This window comes from Macrotis lagotis, chromosome 1 (assembly GCF_037893015.1).
Source record: "Macrotis lagotis isolate mMagLag1 chromosome 1, bilby.v1.9.chrom.fasta, whole genome shotgun sequence".
In the NCBI taxonomy this organism is placed as follows: Eukaryota; Metazoa; Chordata; class Mammalia; order Peramelemorphia; family Peramelidae; genus Macrotis; species Macrotis lagotis.
Genome location: NC_133658.1, coordinates 339,138,510 through 339,161,986, shown reverse-complemented (window position 1 = coordinate 339,161,986; position 23,477 = coordinate 339,138,510). Strand labels below are relative to the sequence as shown.

Genomic DNA, 23,477 nt, shown 5'->3' with positions numbered 1-23,477 from the left:
ACTAACTGCATTTATTTATTTAATACAGTATCCCTGGATTGTGCCAAAGTTAAAGGCAAAAACAAAAACAAATCAATGAAGAGACTGACAGGATATTCATCCCTTGAGATCCCTCTGAAATTTGCCATGGGTGCAATAAAGAGGAAAAAATATAGAATAGACTCCAAACTGGATCATCCACTTGTTAACTACATGATCTTGAGTTTGCTCATCTATAAAATAAGTGTGCTAAAATTAGAGCTCTGCCTTCTCTTGGCTCTCTTCAAGTCTCAGCTAAAATCTCACTTTCCATAGGAAACCTTTTTCAGTATCCTTTGATTCTAGTGCCTTTCCTCTGTTGATTTCAAATTTATCTTATAATAGCCTTATTTATTTATATAGTTGTTTATTTCAAGTTTATCCTGTACATAATGTTTTGCATAATATCTCCCCCATTAGTCTGAGAGCTCCTTGAGAGCAAGGACTATCTTTTACTTTTCTTTGTAGCCCAGCATGTAGCACAATGCCATCATATAGTGTAGGTGCTTATTAAATGTTTATTGATTAATTAAATAACTTGAATAGAGGACCAGTAAGATTCCTTTCCAGCTCTAATAGTCAATGATCTCCTAACAGTCAAACATTCTTTGCCCCAGGATTCCTTCCAGTTCTGTCATGCTATATTCTAAGGTTCCTGTCAGCTCTGATATTCTGGGCTTCTGTTTTTACTGATGCAATTGTCCGAGATAAAGAAACAATGATTGAGGAGTGTGTGTGTGTGTGTGAGGAAATCAATCTCTGACCCAAAAAATCAGAGACTGTTTTTTACTCAAAGAAGGAACATAGAAAATAACCTAGGCACAAATACATCTCTATATTGGATGATTCTAACTTCTATCAGGGAATGCAGAAGAATGTGTGGTTAGTTAGCAGTAATTCACAAAAAGTGAACAGGACTAGTTATAGGCCTTCCTGGAAAACATTCAAGGTTCTGATGATGTATTTAATTATATCCACTATCAACTAAAACCCAGAAGGACTGCAATTATCCCATGTCAAGTTCATTTGGTTCAGTTCAGAAAAATTACTTCAACTCAATTTCTGAGTTATAGTGGTGAGTATATAGGGAAAGTATGAGGGATCAATTTAAAGATAAAAAGGAAAAGGGTCAGGAAATGGTACTTTCAGGGTCATGAGCTCATATGTCAGCAACAACAGTACTGTACTACAAAACCTAAGGGATATCCCAATTAGTATTGGTACCCCATTGTGAGGAAGACCTTTAGGTGAAAGACATTTCGTTCATTTCATTCAAGTAACAGGTGGACCTGATTATTTGAAAAGGAGACACTGAATCAAAAAATGTATGAGGCTGGACATTCAACATTGGACATAATGAAAATTGAGTCTAAAAGTGGGATTGACTCAAGTTGGGAAACTTTGTGGATCATCTCCAGGGAATAGCTTCCATATTGATGTCGTAGGGAGAGTCAAGGTTAAACCTTTAGTTTAGCTCACAAAATGATGACTTTCACTAAACTGATATGCTGGGGTCCCTATTGATGTTGGTACAGAAGTCATTCTTCTCTGCCTTCATTAAAGTCAGGTTGGGAATTGGAAGAGAAAAAAAAATGTGCCAAGAGTGAATGAGCAATCAGAAGATTTCAGATTAAAGGGAAGGAAATTGTGGATGACTCCAGAATGAAAAGAAGCTGATTCTAAATCTTTTGTTGGTATTTCCTCTTCTTTAGCCTTGATCCGAGGAAACTTGGAGAGGGCATCATTTTTATAATCTGCAAGTATAGTACAGTGAAAGCAGCATAGAACTCATAGGTTCAATTGTCACTTTTACTACTCAAGTTGACCTTGGGCAAGTTATGTGATCTCATTTCTTTCATCTTTAAAATGAGAAAGTTGATCTAGATGGCCCTCAAGAACCCTTTAGCACTCAATCATTGATTCTTTGATGATAGGATTCTTTAAGGTCCCTTCTAACTATAAATCCTATGATTCAATTCATTTCAATATAATTGAACAATTATCCTCTTATAAACCAAAAATTGATTTAAGTGCTTTGTCTGAAATAGCTTATGGGAGGGTAACAACATGGAGATAATAGTGAGACCTGGAAACCATTGGGAGTACTAACACAACCAACAGGCATCCCCTCTAATTCTTTCTACTCATTTGAGCTCCCTAAGATGTGAGGTATATTAATAACTGCAGACGGAAATCACACTCCTCATCTCAATCAGAGGCCCCTGGGGATGGAAGCTGTATAAATTAGCATTGATTATTAACATTTTTATTTTAGTTAATAATAATTTCTAATCAGAATGATTTGCACCCACCTGGCTGTATCTTTCTACATCAACCCCCTTTATCCTCATGTTCCCTTCCTGCATACTGTCTCTCAAGGGGGTGTCAGAGCCCCCCCCCCATAATGGAAAAGAGGTCCCTGTGAGAATGATCACCTTGATCATTTATGTTAATTGCTCATATCCTTCCCCCTTAATAATCACACATGGATGCCACTGGGAAGATTCACCCGTTTGGACTGATTGTTGTCTTGAAACATTCTGATTGTCAATCCCACCTGGTGCTCTGTCTTCAGTTCCTAGAGAAAAAGTCCTGCATGGACCAGCTAGAATCAAGGGCAGGAAGAAGGTTTGTCCTCATTAAGATTTACTGATTCATCTAATGAACTTCATCCATTAGTACTTTGAGGTTAGGAAAGTGTGAAGGGAGCTCCTAGTTCTTTGTCCTCCATTTTGCAGCAAGACACCTCTTAAGATGTAAGTCATCATAGGCTAAATTCAAGCACTCTCCCTTTTCCATTACCATATAAATGAGTTTAGAACTAGATGCTCTCTTTCATAGAATCTTATAGTTCCTCCTTTCTTGCACATGCTTCTTCTACTTGGACTTTAGATCAAGCACAACTTTCTTGAGTACTGTATTTGTCTATGGGAAGTGAGGATTATACAGCCTATTTCCAGAATGGACTCTTCTCAGCTATGGAAGTAAGAGTCCAGGGTTCAGTTCTTTCTTTTTTTTTCTTTTTTTTCTTTTTCTTTTTTTTTAAATAAATGGTCAACTCTAGTCTGTGGTTACTTCAGACATCTTGCTTTGTTGCTCAAATCTTTTCCTAAAATTCAGGAATCTCACATGTTCATCTTTAGAGATCATCTAGTCTATTCTTTCTTTTCCCAGAGGAGGAATTAAGAGGACAAGTAACTAATCTAAGGTCATATGGCCAGTGAAAGTCACAGGTGACATTTGAACCCAGGTCTTTTGGCACCAGAGCTATGATTCTTTCCACTGTAGTACACTGTCTTCATTTCTCTTGACTCCCCAGTTCAAGATTCTTACTGTACCATATTGACTCCTTTAATGGATTACATTCACAGGATATTCTGATTTTCAGAAAAGACTAATTCAAGGTATCTGAAAGAGTAAAAAAAAATGAGGTACTCTTTGCATTGTAGCACATATTAAAATGTGATAGGAATGGACTCTTCTCAACCCTGCCTGAATCCTCAAAACTTTCCTTCAAGGTCAGTGACTTAATGTTCCTCCAACTGATCTCCCTTCCCCTCCCCATCTTGGGTCTCCTAAGATAGGAGAGTAAAATACTGTTTCTTTACCAGTCAGAAGATCATTGACCTTGGAGTCAGGAGACTAAGTTTTTAGGATCAAGTCTGCTACTGAATGGCCTTGAGCCAGTCACTCTTCCCTTTACATCCCCCTTCCAGAGCTCATCTTAGGCTCCTTCTGAGACCAACAACTTCCATTTTTTAGGATCTTTTCTGTCTCTTACATCCTAGGATTCTTATTTTAGGACTAGATAAAAGGGTATTCACTGTTACTTTTTATAGCTTTAAGGTTTGCACAGTGTTTTGAAGCTCTGTAAGCTCCTGACCTTGCAGAGATGTTAGTATAAATCAATACCTTTTCAGTCATATCAAGTGGGTGAAGATCACAAATACCCTCCTCTTAGATGGTTGAAATCATATCTCACCAAAGGACATCAATTTAAGATACCAAGAGGTATCTTAAGTTCCCAAGAGGGAACTATGCAGATGTACCTTTTTTGGGTCTTTTGTTATATTTGAGAGAAATAATCTGACATGATGTCAAGAGCATTGACTTTAGACTGAACAGATTTGAGTTCAAATCTTCATTTTACCACTTGCTAATTAGATAAGACAATTCACTTCTCTGGGCCTTGGTTTTCTCTTCTGAAAAGCAGGGGTAATAAAACTTACCCTGCTTGCTTCAATGGGTCATTGCTCAAAAGAGATCACCTTTAATAAAACACTTTGTAAATCTTAACATACTACAGAGAAAGGTCAACTATTGTTACTTTGGAGTTGATCTCACTAGTTTCTCCCACTGTCTTTCTCTCTGTCTCATATCTCAATTTCTATCTTTTTTGTCTTTGTTCTTGCCTCTGTCTCTCCCTGTTATCTCTGTCTCTTTCTGTCTCTGTCTCTTTCTGTCTCTCTGACTTTTTGTCTCTATCATTTTATTCCCTTTCGACCTATAAAAATTTGTATAATTTAACCATCCAAATGAAATTAGATTTGCCTACACTTTTATTAGGAGGACCCAATTGTTAATGAACAATTGATACAATTTTTGGAATTGCCAAGGAAGGACATAGTTTCTTTTTAACTCTTTAATATCCCTGGAGTCTGGGGATGAGCTCTTGGAACATCATTAATATAAAAGCCTATTCTTTTTATGAGGCTTTGATTTTTTTTTTCTGCCTTTGTCTTCTTCAGTGTTTCCTTGACCTAGCAAACATGAGGATTAACCCCTTTACTTGAAGTTTCTTCCTCCTCATCCCATTGTTCTTGCTAATTCTCAAAAAAAACTCTTCCTTCATTTTGTTCCCTGTTATACATCCTTCTTTATCCTGCCCCAGATCTACCTTCCTTTTCAGTCTGCTTACTTCCTTGATTCCCAATTCAGTCTACTGAATGTCTGTTATGTGTCTATTTATTATCTGGCACTCCAATAATCTGACTTTCTTTTAACCTCCTTGAATAATTTCAACTCTTCCATTCAATGCTAGTACCAACAATCCTTCACACATAGGGTTTGGGACACTTCTTTCCTAATATATCTATTCCACAGTGGATTTGGGGTCAGAGGATATGGTTTGAATCTTGCTTTTGCTACTCTCTAATTGTGTGGACTTAGACAAGTCATTTAATCTAATGTACCTTCCAAGGTAAAATAATTAATTGCAAATTATTCCTTTTTGCTATTTGGGATTTACATTGTCCAGGAAAGCTTAGGCCAATATTATAAACTTGGATTTTTTAATCATGAGGAGGAAAAATGCCATACCTCACTCAAACTCACTAATAGGTCATAACCCCAGAAACATTCTTGTTATGCTCCCTTCCAAGTCCTGTTTAGGCCATGGGCTACTGGGCAGTAGACTGACCTATGGCCTAGACATAGAGTCTCTACATAATAGAATGTCTGGCTCCAGTACCTTCAGTGGTTTCCAGACAATGGTACTAAGTGAACATCACTAGGTAATGAAGTAAGAGAAAAGGAAGTGATTGGAGCATGTAGTCCCTGATGCCCAGGAAACCTCACCACTTTGCAGGAAACTGAATGAATCACCCTCTCACTCCTGCTGGCTCATCTTATTTGTTGACGTCAAACTGTCCAGAGTCTGTAATATAACAGTTCATCAACACAGAAGCATCTGCCGTGTTTTGTAGACACTGGCCTTTCTTTCACTTAGTGGATGAATCATGCACAAGGAAGATGAAAAAGAGGAGGAAAAGGAGTCATGTACTAGAGAGGGGAATCTTGCTAATTTGATAAATGTGCAAAGGAATGAGAGAAAAGGACAGTATAGCTTAACAAGGAAGAAGGAATATATGAAATGCTCTATAATGTGGGAGATATGAACATGATTTAGCGAAAAAGGAGCTAGATTGAAAGTCAGAAACCTGAGTTTGAATTTTTTTTTCTGCTTGATACATAAATGTCCTTGGTTAAATCACCTCTTTCTGGGTCTCAGTTTCCTCATCTATAAAATGAGTGGATTTGGTAAAATAATCTCCAAGTTTCCTTCCAGATCCACACCTATGATCTTTGACTGCCTCTGCAACTGACCTCCTTTTAATCCCTAAATCCCTGTGTTCCACATCCTTCTAGCATGGAATGTCTCTTGTAGCTTGTCAACACCATTCTTTAATAAGCCAGTGACAAGAAGGATGTTGAGAAATATGAGTTACTTCTCTCTTGTCTCAAAGAAGCTTTGGCCAAGCTGTTTCACCATAATATATCATCTGACAGGATAAGGATAACCTCACTGTATTTTACTTTCATTTGCAAAATCCAAACAGACCAACTCACTAATGATGATCAGCACAACTACCAGTATAGGCATGGACTATGTGGGAAAGTGTCATTCTTGTGAATCCATTTTAGCCCTTCATTGAAATTTGAAAAGCATTATTTTCAGCAACTCAGTTTAAGGACTACAAAACCTCTGATATTTCCCCAGAGGCCCAAGAAAGTTTGCCAATAACTATTTCCTTTTTAGATGAAACCATAGAAGGACAAAGAAAAGAATTAACTTGTCTTGTGTCATAAGCATGTCACTGTGAGATTTGTTAGTAGGTCCTGGTTTCAGGGGAGGCTACCTGCTCTTATTTGGGTCAGTAACTTCCCTCCTTCCTTCTTGGCCTGAAGTTTCTTATATATAAAATGAAGTTTGGGCAGTAGGTGACCCTTCAGGTCCAATTAATAATATAGCAAGATTCTTTGACTTCAGAGTCAGAGGACATGAGTTTCTACTGTGGTCATGAAACTGGCAGATGGCTTCCCTATGTAAGTAGGGGAAGTAAATTATTTTTTTGAGTAAACTATTCCATATCTATAAACATCAGTTTCCTCTATGAGATTTAGTTTTTAGACTCAGTGGTTTCTAAGATCTTTGCTATCTCTAGAATTCTATATTTTAATATATGACATAGTCTATGTTCCTTATAACCTTAAAACATTTTTCAATATTTTATATTCTGAGGCAAATTCTAATTTGGAAAAAAGTTCTAATTTGACATAATTCATATTGTTAGTGTCCCCATTGATTTTAAAAGCTAATCCTAAATCTATGTTTTCAACAGGAAACAATAGTTTCCTGACATGTATGGAAGATGGGTTGTGGTCCTTCCCAGAGGCACTTTGTGAACTGATGTGCCTAACCCCTCCCGTTGTGCCCAATGCTGATCTCCAGACTACACGGTGCCGAGAGGACAAACACAAAGTGGGATCCTTTTGCAAGTACAAGTGCAAACCAGGATACCATGTGCCTGGCTCCTCTCGGAAGTCAAAGAAGTAAGTGAAACTGAAAATGTAAACCAGGCACAGGGAGGAAGCAAAGTTGGTCAGAGGTTGTCTGAATCTGTTATAATATGTTGGATGAAGACAATATCATCACATCGCAAAGAATCCATTATTCCATGTTGTTCAATGGTGGCTTCTAAAGTGTAATCGATCTGCAATTTAACAAATACCTATTATGGTAGCAAGCCCTGTGATACTATAGGGGGACCAAATGCAAAGCTGCCCCCCTACAAGCATCCCTAAAAATGATCATTCGGCATCTATTTGAACTTCCAGACTCAGAGAACTCACAGTTTTCCAAGATAGTTCATTCCATTTTTGGAATGAAGAGTTTTTACCTGTGTTTCTAGTTCTACCTTCTGGAATTTCACAAAATAAATCTTGTTCTTTTTCCACATATCACACCTTCACATTTTAAAATTACTATCTTTCTGGAATTCAGTTTCCTCATATATAAAATGAAGGGAAATGGATCAGACTTTTTCCCTAAGATCCCTGTGACTTTAAAATAACATTATTAGCCTTGAAAACATAAATAAAGCAATATTTGTGTATCTTGTTTTTAGATCAAGACCCTGCCTTCCTTGCATTGAGGAAAGTAGCTATGGTGTAACAGAAAGAACTTTGGATTTGGAGACAAAAAACCTAGATTCAAATACTGATTTCATTTCTTCCTACCTATGTAATTCTGGGCAAATTTCTTAACTTCTCAAAACCTCTCTCGGTTTCCTTATCTGAAAAATGAACTAGATAGTTTCCAAGATCCTCAACAGCTCTAAGTCATAAAACCTTATTAATTAGTAAGCAAATATTGTCATCCATCATACTCTCCAATCCAGACAATATATGGGCAAACTCCTTATGAAGTTAGTTAAACCAAACTTAATTCATATAATCTTTCAATATGATGTCTACCTCTTAGAGTTTAAATTTAAATTTGAGTGTTTTGGATAAGAAATGAATCTAATCAGTCACTCAGTTCATTCTAAAACATTAAATAGTTTCTATGTTCAAGGCATTCATTCAAATGATTCTTTTTATTTCTTTTTGGAAGACGGGCTTTTAAGATCCAGTGTACCCAAGATGGCAGCTGGTTGGAGGGAGCTTGTGTACCTGTGACATGTGACCCACCCCCACCCAAATTCCATGGGCTGTACCAGTGTACCAATGGTTTCCAGTTCAACAGTGAGTGCAAGATCAAATGTGAAGAGAGCGACATTTCTTCAGTAAGTGCTTCCATCCATTCAGTTAACATCTGTTTACTTCAACTATTAAATGTGGACAATTATAACACTTTCCTCACCAGATTGTTGGGAGGATCAAATGAGATAATATTTTTAAAGTGCTTAGCACAGTGCCTGGTATATAATATGATATAATATTATATAATTAATATAATATAGAATAGAACATAAAATATAAAAGAATATAATAAATATAATATATATTTTTAAATGCTTATTCCCTTCCCCATTTCTTAATTCAACCAACATTAATTAGGTGGCTGCAAAGTGCAGAGTACTATCCCATGTTCTTCTTCACAGGACTAAGACTAATAGACAGTTTCTTCAAGTTTCTCCTTCCTCTTTCTTTGATATATGAAAGAACAAGCTTACCTCCTATATGATTTATTGTCCCTTGATCATAACCTTAAAGATATCCTCACTCCTCTGAGTCTCTAGAGAACTTATGTTCTATAAGCCAAGGCTTATCTGATGTTGTTTCATGGCACTATAGAGTTTTTTAGGAGTAGAATGCAAATCTAGATATTTAAGTAAGTTCTATCTCAAATAGACCTCTATTAAGTTCATATTTTATTGTTGATGAATATTATGATGGTGTTGGTGATAATGATAATGATGATGGTGATAGATTTTTTCATTTGAATTTATGATGTACCTAGAACCAGAAAACCTAAAGTTGAATCTTGAATTTGCTATTAATTGCTTACATGACTTTGGCCAAGGCCTCATTTTCCTTACCTGTAAAATACAGATTTGATTAAATGACCATCATGATTCCTTACAGCTCCAAAGATATAATTATGATGATATTGATTAGGATAACAATAATATGATAAATTAATCAATAATTTTACAGTGATCATTTCTTACATTCTTCCATATATTTAAATGCAGACAGAAGATAAAGCATGGTACTTGCTTACAATGAGCTTATAATATATTTAGAAAGGCATAAACAGCTCATGTGAAATAAACAATTTAAGTTCTAAAAGATGTAGTAATGAATCCAAACCCCATGGGGATTAATAAGAAATAGAACTCTATGAGGCCAAGAGTAGTCAGGGAAGGCTAGGTAGCAACTTGATCTGGGTAAAAAAATGGGAAGGATCTAGTTCATCAAAGGACACAGAAGATGTTCAAAAATAAGAGACTAATATGAGCTAAAGCATAAATTTGGGAAATAGTATTATCATAGATAGGGGGACAACAGGAGAGCGGACATGCATTGGGAAACAGGAGGCTCTATTAGATAAGCCTGTTTTGAAAGCCAGCCAGAAATGTTGAGACTTTGTACAGTAGACCAGTGGTATCAAATAAATATAAATAGGAGCCAATAAGCCATGCCTAAAGATCCTTGTGGACCACATATTGACTTAGAAAACCACACATGTTTCTCTCTCTCTCTCTCTCTCTCTCTCTCTCTCTCTCTCTCTCTCTCAAATTCATATATAAACATGTTAAAATCAGATAAGAACTACATTTTAATCTGGTTCAGGAAGCATTGTGGATGTGGCTTTGTGGGCCACATGTAGCTTGTGAGCCACATGTTTAACACCTCTGAGGTCAGTTATAGAAAGCCATTGTTCATTTCTTAGGTGGAAAATGTCATAATGCAAAGAATCCTTTAGGGAGAATAGTCTGGCAACAAGAAGTTGGATTTTTTTTTATGATTTTATTTTTTCCCCCAGTTACATATGAAAATAATTTTTAACATTCATTTTTAAATGTTTTGAATTTCAAATATCCTACCATTCCTCCCCTTTACCCTCTATGCCTACCCCTTGCCAAGATGGTAAACAATTTGATATAGAATGTATATGTGCAATCATGCAAGACATATTTCCATATTAGTCATGTGAAATAAATTCAAAACAAAACTATGGGGAAAATTGTATTCTTCATTCTCCATTCAGACTCCATCAATTCTTTCCCAGAAGGTAGATGGCATTTTCATCACGAATCCTTTGATTCATCTTTGATCATCATATTGTTGAGAACTGCTAGGTCATTTACAGTTAATATCATATTTATTGTTCTTAATATGGATAATGTTCTCCTGGTTCCACTCATTTTACTTTGCATCAGTTCATGTAAGACTTTCCAAGTTTTTCTGCTCATCATTGCTCATCATTTCTCATAGAAAAATAATAATGTTCTATAACAGTCATAAACCACAACTTGTCCAGTCATTCCCCAATGGATAGACATCTCCTTAATTTCCAGTTCTCTGCCACCACAAAAAGAGGTGCTACAAATATTTTGTACAACTAGCCCCTTTTCCCTTTGGTTGGGATAGATTCTATGGGATTTTTTAATTTTTCAAAATGCTTTCAAATATATTTTTCATTTGATCCTCAGTCCATTCTGTGAGGTGGCCCTAATAAAGAAGTATTGTTTCTGTATTGAAAACAAAGATCATAGGGTTTTTAGTGCATGAAAGGACTTTAGAGATCACGTAAACCAATGTTCTCTCCATCTCCCATTTTACCAGTAAGAAAACTAAGCCCTACTAGTGTCTGATGTTAGATCCCAAAGGGAAAAAAATGTAATTCTACAAGGTAGAGGTATCATAGCAAATTAATGAAAACTTATTATCAAATGACTGGGCAAAAGTGGGAGATGTGAAATATTTAAGAACTCAAAAACATTATTTGGCTATATTTCTAATAGAAAGAAATAATAGAATAGAAGAAGTAGCCTGGTGTTTCAGTTCCAATTGATAAAAAGTTGAATCCATGAGATCTAGAGTTAAAAAAATTCTTGAGAGATGATTTTGGTCAAGTACCCTCTTTTTACAGAGGAAGCATGGATATAGGGATGAAGTGATTTACTCGAGGTCCTACAGCTGTGAATTTCACTTAAATTAGAGGTTACAAAGTAAAAGGTATCATTGTTTGACTTTATAGAAAATAAAAAGATTCACAAATAGTTTGAATCTGCTTCATGGCAGAGTAGAATGCTGCCTATTAACTTTCTAAGCTGGTGCTTAGTGTCAGGAAGTACATATCCTGCTTAATTTGGAGGCACTAACTTGGGTAAGAGATGCCAAAATGTATCTTATCATAAGATCATAAATGTAGGACTGGAAGAGATATTAACAGTCATCTTTCCTGATTTCCCTCCCTCTTTTTAGCAGATGAATTAACTTAGGCCATGACAGGGAAAATAACTTCCCTAAACTCAGACAAATAATAAGATAGCCAGGATTCAAATCCAGTCCCTCTAAAAAAATCTAAATTAGTGTTCTCTCCTCTGCTACAGCACTATCTTTGTGCTCAAACTCACCTAACAGGTAGAGTTTAGGGAATGATTGGTCATTCTACAGACTTGTGATTCTACATATGACTCATCAATATAAACAGAGAGGCACAACTATGAATAGAAGAATAACATGATTAATTCTTTAGAAAGTCAGGCAAAACATGGAGCCCTACCTGTGCAGTGCCATTGTTACAGTGCCAGTCAAAATTGAATTTAGCAGCAAGTATCCAATCAAAATGCTGTGTCCCAACTGAACTTAATGCAGGCTTCAAAGACTGGGTCTAACCCATTCCCATTAGTTCAGCCCTTAAATTGGTTATTTGGTCTCTGTAGATCAAACATCTAGAGATTTTATTTTTTAACTTGATTGTCTGGTAGATGCAACTCAACAATCCTTGAGTGCAATGAATATGTGTGTTTATGGGCACAGGCACGTGTACATACCAAGAAGGAAGAAAGAGGGCAAAGGACAGAGGCAGGAAGGGATGGATGCCATGATCCCTTTAGACTGCTTACAGAAAAAATGTTAGTAAGTGTTACACAAGCCGCTGTAGCAACAAGGCCAAATAATATTCTGGCCGTGGTCATGTTATCAAACTGAAACCCAGTCTGTCTGAAGGTTGCCAAGTTACTTTCATGGCCAGCTTGTATTTAAAGAGAGGAAAATGTAAATTTATCGGAGGACTACAGAAGGGCTGTTTGGCAATATGAGTAGGAACCTGGAAGCAGGAGAGCAGGGTATCGCTTGTCAGTTCAAAGAATGAAGCACTCCTTGCCAAATGGCTTCTAATACAATTGACATTTCTGAGGTTATACTGAAAATGAATTTCCTCTACCCTCAGACCAACAACCTGAGAGCCAATTCTAGTATTCACCTCAGATTCCCTCTCACTGCCTGTAAACAGTACATACGGATAGTACGGGACATTCAAAACTCAATCTGCTATATCTTGCCAACTCTTCTATTCTGGACACTGGGAAACATGCCTTGTTTCAAACATGCAGGATGTATTGGACTATGTTTTTTTTTTACTTTTCCAAGTGCTTTTACTGCACACTATTAAAAAAAATTCATGTTTAGAAACCATGCATGCATGGTTATCATGGGAATAAGCATTTTTATACATATTTAGTATAGTCCTGTATTAAAGATGACATTCTAAAAACTTTTATTCTTGAGTAAATACTTTTTTCTACCCCACTCTGACACCTTCTTTATTATATAACTTTCAAGAAGTTTATTATAGGTCCATAGAATTCAGAACTAGAATGAACCTCAAAGATCATTTTCCATATGAGAACTGAGGCTTGAGAGTAGTGTGTGGTCTAATCTGATAGCTAGTAAATGAGAGGCATTAGGTTAGGGTGGAATGATCATTGACCTTGGAGTCAGAGACCCTGAGTATAAATCCACATCTGACATAATTGATGACTTGTGTAATCTTGGACAAATCACTTAACAACTCTGAATCTCTCTATAATGAAGATGTTAGACTGGTCAGCCTCAAAGTTTCCTTCCAGCTCTAGAACCAGGATCATATGAAAGAGCAAAGATAGGTTTTGAACCAGAGACCTTTAACATCCAAAGTCAATGTTCTTTCTCCACTGTCCATTCAACATTGCTTATCATATGAATGATTTGGGGTTTCTGCTACTCAGACCCTCACTTTTCACTGTCTCATCACATTGGAGGAGAGAGTACAGGGAACAGGTATATCTCATTTGGGATGTTTATGGTTCCAATCTACCTATATTTCCTATTAGCGCTGTGATTCAGTTTGATTGTGGTCTAGTTCCTATCTGATTTTGTTACTATAGAGAGCTACCTATGTGTGTAAAATCCCTCTACTCATTCAGATTTAGCATTGCATATATATCTAAGTTACAGTATTACAGAGTTGGCTAGAACATTGAGAGGTCAAGTGACTTGCCTATGGTCACACAGCTGGTATGTATCAGAGACAGGGCTTGAACCCAAGTCTTCATGACTCCAAGGTTGGCTGTCTATCCAATTCTTCCATGCTGGCTCTCTTAGACATGCTTTTTTTGTCTTGATTCCTGTATAATGTAGTAAATTATCTGGGCTCTGGTTTCAACCCAAATCTAGGTTACAAATACAATCTGGACTGTCTCAATCTAGGTCTTAAAGCTTTGCTCTGATATTTTTACATTTGACCCCTAATCCTTTGATGAGGATTGAGTCTGATACAATGTACCATAAAGACTATGCATATGCCATGTACCATTGTGCTGTAGGCAAAAGCACAAGGCTTCTGGCTCTGACACTATTCAGCTATTGACATTGGATAAGTCGCTTCTCTTCTTGGCCTCATCTTTCTCATTTATACAATGAAGACATTAGACTCAGTAATTGCTAGTACTAACATCTTTTTCTGATGCTCTGACTAACCATGTCTGAGCTCTTTCTTATTCTTACTGCAAATAAATGTCAACAGGAGCATGTGATGAATTTTTCTCATTTGAATAAAAAAGTAAAAGGTGGAAATATTGTAGGGGAGATGGGAAGGGACTAAACCATGAAAATTTCAAGAAACATGAATAATTTCCTTTCTGTTATAGTAAAATTGGTGATCAGACAGAGGACATGTATGCCACATTTAATGAATCATGGTCCAGGGTATGGAGTTGGAGTGAAAATGGAGGTCTCTCAGTCAAGAACAAGCTGATTACTTGAAGTGTTCTCTATAACTATCAGAACCATGATACTTCTCAGGATAGCTTGCACTCTTCCATACATACCCCAAGGATCATATATTGTTTCCACAGAAAAGGATACCTTAAACAAAAATATTTCTAAGAGCTTGAGAAAACAGATAGGGACAAAACTCTGTTTGAGAGGGTGGGGATAGAGAGGGAGATGACGACTACAGCTAAGCTCAAAAAAAAGTTATTTTAGGATTAAAACCTGTGATATACCTCCAAACAAGAAACTCATACTTGCTTAGCAAAGAATCATGAAGAACTAAACATGGGTCACACAGATCAAGATCCTAAGGGTCATCAAATCTCACTGTTCTTTTTGCAGATGAGTAAACTGAGGACCAAAGAAGTTGAGACAGTAAATAGCAGATAACTGTGCTTTGAAACCAGCTCATCTACCTTAAAATCCAGATCTCTTTCATTGTAGGTGATCCACCTTGGTAGCAGAGACCATGATATGCATTATAAGTCATAGGATGTTTAATATCAGGCAGCAGGTATAGGGACTGAATACCCTGATAGAATGGAGTCTAGAAAAAAATGATCACATAAGAGAAGCTTTCAATAGGCCATCCAGAAGGATAAGAGAAAGGCAATTTGGTTTTCTATAACGTATCCAGTCTTTTTGAGGAATCACAGAAAGATTTGCTGTATTGGCATTTTTACCTTTAAAAGTGAGTTTGCAAACTACCCTTGATATTTCTTACACACACATACACACACACACACACACACACACACACACACAGAGTCACAAACATCATACATTGTCCCCTTCCCACTTTGTTGATTAATGCTGAAGCTCTTGTGTATTTATATAATATACAGCATTGGTGATGGGCAGGGAGAATAAGGGAGGGAGAAGTCATGTGATTACTGTGTTTTTATAAGGCACACAAAGAAGTATGATTGCCCTTAGATCTGCCCAGAAAGTGCCATGAAGTTTAGAAAAATCATAGTATTCTATGGAAATAAGTTTTACATGACTTCATACATATAATCGATATTAAATTGTTTGCCTTTTCAAGGAGTGCTGAGAGGTGAGGAGGGGGAAGAGAATTTGGAATTCAAAATTTAGAAAAAAAGAATGTTAATTTTTTTATATTAAAGAGAGGAAGAAAAAAAGAAAATCATAGCAGTTTTGAGACCAAAGTTTGAGTAATTTAGGGAACTTCACTAATTTCTCAGAGGAAGAAATGGAAACTCAGAGAGGATAAATAAATTTTCCCATGGTACCACAGATATTTGATGGCAGAACAGGATTCCTGATTTTGTTTTTTCCCCTTCCTGAAAGAGAACCTCACTCTCCTTAGAACTCTATACCATATAGCAATAGATCTTTATGATTTACAAATGAAAGTTTAGGAAGTTTTTGTGGAAAGAGTGAAAAGAGCACTAGACTCAAATTCAAGAAATTTGGATTTCACTCTATTACTTATTAGTTATGTAACCATCAACAATAGCCACCATTATAATAATATCTAACTTTTATTAACATTTTCAGGTTAACAAAGCACTTTGAAAAATATCTCATTAGTTTCTCACAACAATTCCAGGAGATAGGTGGTATTATTATCCCTTCTTTACAAATTAGGAAACTGAGGTAAATAGAAATTAAATAACTTGCCCAAATTAAATGACACAGCTAGGAAGTTTTTGTGGATAAATTTGAACTGACTAAGTCCAACACTACTTCAGAACCTAGCTAACTCAGCCAAATTACATAACTTCAATGCACTTTGGTTTCCTTTTCTGTAAAATGGGGTCAGTAATAGCATACTCTTTTCCCCACAAGACCCTTGTAAAGAAAGCACTTTATAGACTGTAGAGTGCTATAGAAAGACCAATACTCTACTCTTTGAGCCTAGTTGAGAATGACTGTTTCTGGATCAAGTAGTAGCCACCTAAAAAACCTCTCTCTAGAAAATTCTCCTCATATGTTTCCATTATCTTATTCTCAATAAGCACACTTCATAGACTTCTCAGGTCCTCATTTAAGTTATACTGATTTGAAATTCTCATAGTAGAATCCAAGTTAGGGTTTAGTGTCTCTTCTACAATTTAATTTCAGGGCCAGCTTTGTCCCATTAGTATGCTGAGGTCTGCAAACCTTTTAAGGTCTGTGGGCCAAACTCTGGGTAATCCTGAGCCAAGTTTCCAGGAAAATTGGGGACGATTTTTGATTTCTGAGAGAAACCAGGAGAATTTTGGGGACTTGGGCCCAACTTAGGGTTAGTGAGAGTCTGGGGTTTGGTAATGTCTGAGCTACAAAGCTTGTAAGGAGAGAACCCATGTGAACCCACATAAACTGACATGAGTTCACACAGAACCTTTGGGATTCAACGCCATGTAGTTCCCTGCAGCTGTGTGCTCAGGAAGGCCACCCTATGCTCCAATGCCAGACACATTTCGACTAATAATATTGCAGAGTGACCATACTTCCTGGACCTTCTCCTGTTGGCCTGTGGGAGTTAGAGCAAGAGGCCCCCTTTCTCTCTCAAATCCTGTTTCCTCTCAGCTGTTTTATAATCATAGAATCATAATCATAAAATGTTGGAGCTGAAAAGAAACTTAGAGGTCAAATTCAATACACTAATTTTATTTTTATGGCTATTAGTCACTCTAATAAGATATTTAAAGTTTACAAAGATCTTTCTTTACAATAACACTGTGATCATAATTATTCCTGTTCCCATTTTACAGATGAGGAAACAGAGCCCAAGATATACCCTTGACTTGCCCATCCATGTTTATACAACTAGCTAGTTCTATAATCCTGTTTAGTAGACCAGTGGTACCATACTATATAATGCAAGTAGCCTGTAGCTCTATGAGGTACCAATGGTTTAGTAGACAGAATATTAGAACAGTAGTAATGAAGACCTGGATTCAACTTCTATAGCATCATTGGCCCAATCACTTAAACTCTCTGAATCTCAGTTTCCTTATCAATAAATGGGGACAAGTAGTATCATAAAGATTTATGAGAATAAAATAAAATTGTTGTTGTTATATTGTTCCAGTCAATGTATGACTGGTTTCCCATTTCCTTTTTCAGATAGGAGGGTTAAATGATTTATCCAAAATCACACAATTAGTACATGTTCGAGGCTAGATTTGAACTTGGGTACTTCTGACCATGGGGATGTCACTCTTATCAAATGTGCCACCTGAAATAAGATAATTCATGTAAGATACCTTGCAAACATTAAAGCAAAATACAAATGTCATCTATTATTATGACTCCTACATATCACCAATGCTTCTACTTTTCTTCCATGTTAATCCTGGGAAGATTCAGTCAATTAAAAGGCTTCATGCATGCAGCCAACAGAACAGACTTGAGATGATGCATGGCTCCCCTGGAATAGGTTGGGTATGCTCCTTCTTTACCTAATTTATGTCACAGAAACACAGAGGAAGAAACTTTAATGGCCATTTAGTCCAACACATATATGAAGAAATCACCCTAAAATGTACATGTCAAGTAGTTTTCCAGCCTCTGCCTGAAGATTGGCAAAGAGAAAACGTGCATCTCACTGACATTAGATGCCAAGCTAGGTCAGACAGTTGTTTCTTTCTAAACTTCGGTGATAGCTTTATTCTACAGTTTAATTTAAAACTTATTACTGAATTTTGAACAGCCTTTATTGGGTATCTGACTATGCTGAATTTCCTACTCAGTATGGGAAGAAGATATCTACATCTCTTAGATGTCTCAGCTCTCTGTCACCTTCTTGTTCTTGCTACTATTTGCTTCATTTTAATTTTCTTTATATAGTTTCTCTTTATATATTTTCTCTGTATATTTAGTAGGTACTAAATCAATATTCTAATTCACCAACTGAGCTTTTGGTTGTCTGTACCCAACCCTAGGAAGGAAATGGTATAGCAATCTTCTGCAAATTTGGAAACTGGAGCAGAGAGGTTAAATGACTTAGAAGCATTTTGTTGGGTGTGGAGATATTTATAGTTGCTCATTTAATTTTTCAGGGATCCATTCCCCCCTAGCCCCCATTGCCATCCCACCCCCATCCTATGTAAAACAAGGCGGACTTCTCTTGCCTTCCTAGGAAATCCCAAAGGATTGACTGGATTGTTGGTTTGGTCAAGTGTTAGGGGCACATTCAACAGATAGAAACTGTTATTAAATCCATGCTATTGTATCTGTAGGGAAGACAGATAGAGAAGTGGATAGAATGCTAGCCCTGATGTCAGGGGAGGACTGAATTCAAATCCAGCCTCAGACTCTTGCTAATTGTGTGGCCTTGAGCAATCACTTATCCCTAATTCCCCTACATCCTGGATGTTCTCCAGTCATACTGATTCATGTCTGACCACTTGACAAAAATAGCTCTGGTGAAGTAAATGAGACTAGTGACTTTAGCACAGCATCCCCTCACTCAAATCCAATTCATATGTATGCTATCACACCACCTCCCTGATGGCATGTTCTTCTTTGAGATCTAAGGACAAACATAATCATTATATTTGTGGAAAACTAATACTGTGTACTAGGAGATAGGAAAAGAAACATTTGAAGTACAACTTCCAGGAAGTTTATTTGGATTTCTATAAAGAGAGTAGCCTTTATGGAAAATGAAGGAAATAACTAAACCCTCCTTTTTTCTATTAGAACCTCAGCTCCTTGAATATATAAGTTTTATAGAAACTTTGTATCTTTCTCTCCCCTAGCAATTGTTGGCACATAGAGTGATGGACTGAGAATCAGGGAGATAGATCCACATTCAAATTTGAATTGCAGCTAATCCTGAGCAAGTTTGCTTACCCTCTATTTGCCTCAGTTTCTTCACAGGGATAATAACCCCCCCACACTTCTCAGGGTTATTGTGAATATCAAATGAGATAATATTTGTTAGAAGAAAAAAGAGCTTAGCACAAATAGTAAGACTATAGAAATGCAAGCTCCATGAAGTCAGGCACCATAAGCCAGGGTAGCATTTGGGGTTTAGTAGATGCCTTTGAAAACTTGTTTAGTGATTGTTTGCTCTCTGTCTCTCAGGGTCGTGGGAGCAATGTGATCCATTGCCGAAAGGATGGCACTTGGAGTGGGTCATTCCATGTCTGCAAAGAGATGCATGGCCAGTGTTCCCTACCTGATCAGCTCAACAGTAATCTCAAGTTGCAGTGTTCTAGTGGCTACGAAATAGGTATGAGGTGATGGAGGGGTGGTGGTGATACTTGATTGTGTGAAATAGGGATGGGATCCCCTTGAGGAGATCGGGACCAGTACTTGAAAAGCATAGCTCCTGATGCATCATTGAATGCCCCCATCCAAAGGATCACTTTGTTTTAGAAACTTCCTTACTTGAAGTCTACAGTTTTTGCAAGTCCTATCAGCCATCTCAACCTTCATATTTCTGTTTTGTTTTTTTTTTTACTGATGGAATTTAAAGACCTAGCATAAAACATGTCCATGTAGACACATCAAAGTTTAGTGATATAGGACTCAGAGTTGAAAGACCTGCAGTCTGGCACCTACACCAGCCACTAGCTGAATGACCTTCAGCAAGTCACTTAAACCTCTGTTAGTGTATTTCTTTGTTTGTAAAATGAAGATAATATTTGCTTCACCTATCTCTCAAGGCTGATATGAGAAAAGTGCCTTGCCAAACACAAATCTCCAAACCTTTGAGTCTTGGATAAGAGAGATAAAAAAGAGAACTTTGAGATCATCTTTTCTAATTTCCTACTCAGGGCAGGATTCAGCATCCCTGATAGGCAGCTCTCCAGCCTCTACTTATATTCACTGAAGCAATACCTGTCTACATATTGGCAATGAAGAGTAGAATCTCTAATTAAGGATGATGAAAAACTTGGAGAAGAGGAGATACTTTTAATGTGGATAAAGTGAATACACAAGCATGTGGGAACATGGATACACTCTAACTTAGGGCATTTCCCACCCTCCCAGAACCTTATGGGTGGGCATATTTACACTTCCTATGATTGACTCTGATTTGCTCTGAGCCTCAGTTTCAACATCTGTAAAAAGTGAGAGTAGGAGTAAGAAAGAAGGGGGAGAAATGCTCACACTGGGCAGCTAGGTGACACTGAAAAAAGTGCTAGGCATGGAGTCAGGAAGATTAGTCTTCCTGAATTTAAATCTGACCTTAGACTCTTAGTAGGTTGTGTGATCCTGGACAAGTCACTTAATTTTTCTTGCCTCAGTGTTCTCTGTAAAATAGCTGGAAAAAGTAATGATAAACCACTCTAGTTTCTTTGCCAAAAAAAATGAAAAGCAAAACAAATGGGACTACAAAAAGTTGGACATGTTTGAAATGACTAAACAATATTACCCTCACAGGATTTTTGTGAAGTAAATATTTTGTACATATTCAAATGCTCTAGAAATATGAGTTGTTGTTGTTCTGATGTTCATCATTATTATAGTTTCTTGTCCCATTTGGCATTTTGTTTTTCAAAGAAATAAAAGAAAAATAATTGCATGATGTTCAACATTTCATTTTTTTTTAAACTGCTTCTTTCTATCCCCCCCATTCCCTTATCCAAGGAATATTTTTTATGATGTAAAAATCTGAGAAGCAGGAGGTAGAGAAAGCCAGTCATTTCCCTTTCTGTCCAACACTCTTCCCCTTGGCCTTGGATCTGCTTCTTATGGATCTGAAACCCTCAGCCCAAATCTATTTGCCAAAGAGTTCTTTGGTGTCTGCTGCAGGGTGAATCTGATCTAAGGTCACCTTGGACCCCATCCAAGAGGCCAAGAGAGAGGCATTTCCTAAAGGACCCAGGGCACCTCATTATAAGCCATCCTCAAGCAGGAGAAGGCCCCACAGCATGGCCTCTAGGGGCAGGGGGCGGTGTAATATTGAGGCTCCAGTGAATTTCAAAACTGTCGTAAGTCATCAGAAAACTGCTGCCGTTCATTCTCTAGGGGAGGAGAGGCAGGAACCTGGATGAGATCACCATTCTGTAATGATGCCAATTACTACTCATATATCAAAACAATGCAGACCTGTTCCTTAAGCAGAAATAGCTAACTGGGACGGGAGGAGGGGAGGAAAGGGAGGGGAGTCAAAGGGAGTTGGAGGGAAAGAGAAAGCATATAAATATATCTGCAGGCAAAGAGCTGGTATCACATCTAATTTGACAATGCTTTTTACCCTTGAGATAAGATGACCTTTGTTTACCTCTAAGTGAACAGAAGTCACAACCCTCTAATTCTCATCTCAGCAATATTTCTGCCTTGGAAAATGTCCCTTAGAACTGTCATTTTAACAAGGTACCAACACTGAGGTTAATGCCTAAAATATGTTTTCCTTCCCATTTTCTTAATACCATTCTTTTCGACTCTTCTTTTTTGTCTTTTCCCTCATTTCACTTGTGACATCATTCTCCTCCTTGCTCTTAGCTCTCCATCCTTTTCTGTACCACTCTCTTATTTCTTCCTTTATTTTCTACTTTCTCTTCTATTTTTTCAGTTCCTATATAATTATATTCAAAGTCTTAAGTTCATATTCTCAGTTTATAAATCCACAGATAGTCATAGTTGGAAGAGATGTTAGAGACAGTTTTGTATAATCTACTCATTTTATGGGCAGCTAGATGGTACAATGAATAAAGAGCCAGGCCTGGGTCAGGGATATTTGAATTCAAATTTGTCCACTAATTTTGTGACTTTAGGCAAGTCACTTAATAATCCTGCGTGCCTCAGTTTCTTCATCTGTAGAATAAGCTGGAGAAGGAAGTGACAAGTCACTTTAATATCTTTGTCAAGAAAGCTTCCAATTGGGGACATGAAAGTACTGAAAAAAAAAACTGAAAAAATTGAAACATCAAAAAGTTATTTTACAGATGAGGAACTTAAGGCACAGGGGTTCTTTCAGGGCCATACAACTAGATTGAAATGAGGACTCCTGAATCCTAGTTAGTGTTTTCTTCTATTATAGTAAAGCCAAAATACATACATACATACATACATACACACACACGCACACACACACACACACACACACACACACACACAAACAAAATCAGAGAGGGCTTTCTTATCTGGGAGCACCTACAAAATAAACATCCCATGGACAGAGCTGTTGTCCATTTTGTCCCCTTTTACAGCCTGCCAACAATGTAGAGGCTACCTGGGTTTATATTTAAGATGATATTTGCTAGTCAATATTACTAGAAAGTGTAACAGAGACAGAATCATATGTCCTGTGTTAATTCTGTCCCTATCAATAATAACTAATTGTGACCCCAGGTAAAGGTCTTCATTACTTTTCTTTTAAGCGGGGGAGGGGGCTGAACTACCCATCTTTATGAGGTCTTTTTTAGTTTTTATATTTTCTGACATAATGTCCCTTCCAGCTCTTTCCTCAAACTCTTTTTACAAAATGGTTATGGAATCTTTTATGGAAGTTGAAAATCAGCTTTTTTTCATCCTATCTTAAGAAAGTGGATCAATCTAGAATGAATTTAGGTTATAGATGGAAGGGATTAATTTCTTGATAATGAGAAATGTCAAACATTTGAATGAGCAATTAGGTAGGTATTTAGATACATCAGGTGTCATGCCCTGATCCCAAAGGTGACAAACTAATTAATCTCCCAAGGGGCTTTGTTCATTCTTGATTCTTATACTTTGCCCATCAAAGAAGATCTAGTTTTAATTTTAGGCACAAGAGTGCTGAAAAATTATTCCATCTGAGAATGAGTTTAAAGAACTAGTCATGACTACCATGAAGAAGAGAAAACTTAGTGTGAACATTATATTGGACTTCAACTTTTTGAAGGGCTGTCCTGGGGAAGATAGATTGAATTTGTTCTGCTTGGTTCCAGGTTAAATGACATATGAGTGGAAGTTATAGAAAGACATGTGTTATTGTTCAATCATATCAGACTCCCCATGAC

At 37.0% G+C, this 23,477-nt stretch overlaps 1 protein-coding gene across 2 annotated transcripts in view; it reads left to right on the top strand.

The window, feature by feature from the left end:
- The window catches only part of PAPPA (pappalysin 1), a 277,647-nt gene that overhangs the window by 222,326 nt on the left and 31,844 nt on the right, over positions 1–23,477 (top strand). The window contains exons 16-18 of one of the 2 annotated variants that reach the window (XM_074211738.1): positions 7,140–7,350; positions 8,414–8,585; positions 19,609–19,756. In XM_074211738.1, the coding sequence (XP_074067839.1) occupies positions 7,140–7,350; positions 8,414–8,585; positions 19,609–19,756 (531 nt within the window). The other variant, XM_074211739.1, reaches the window with a different exon arrangement.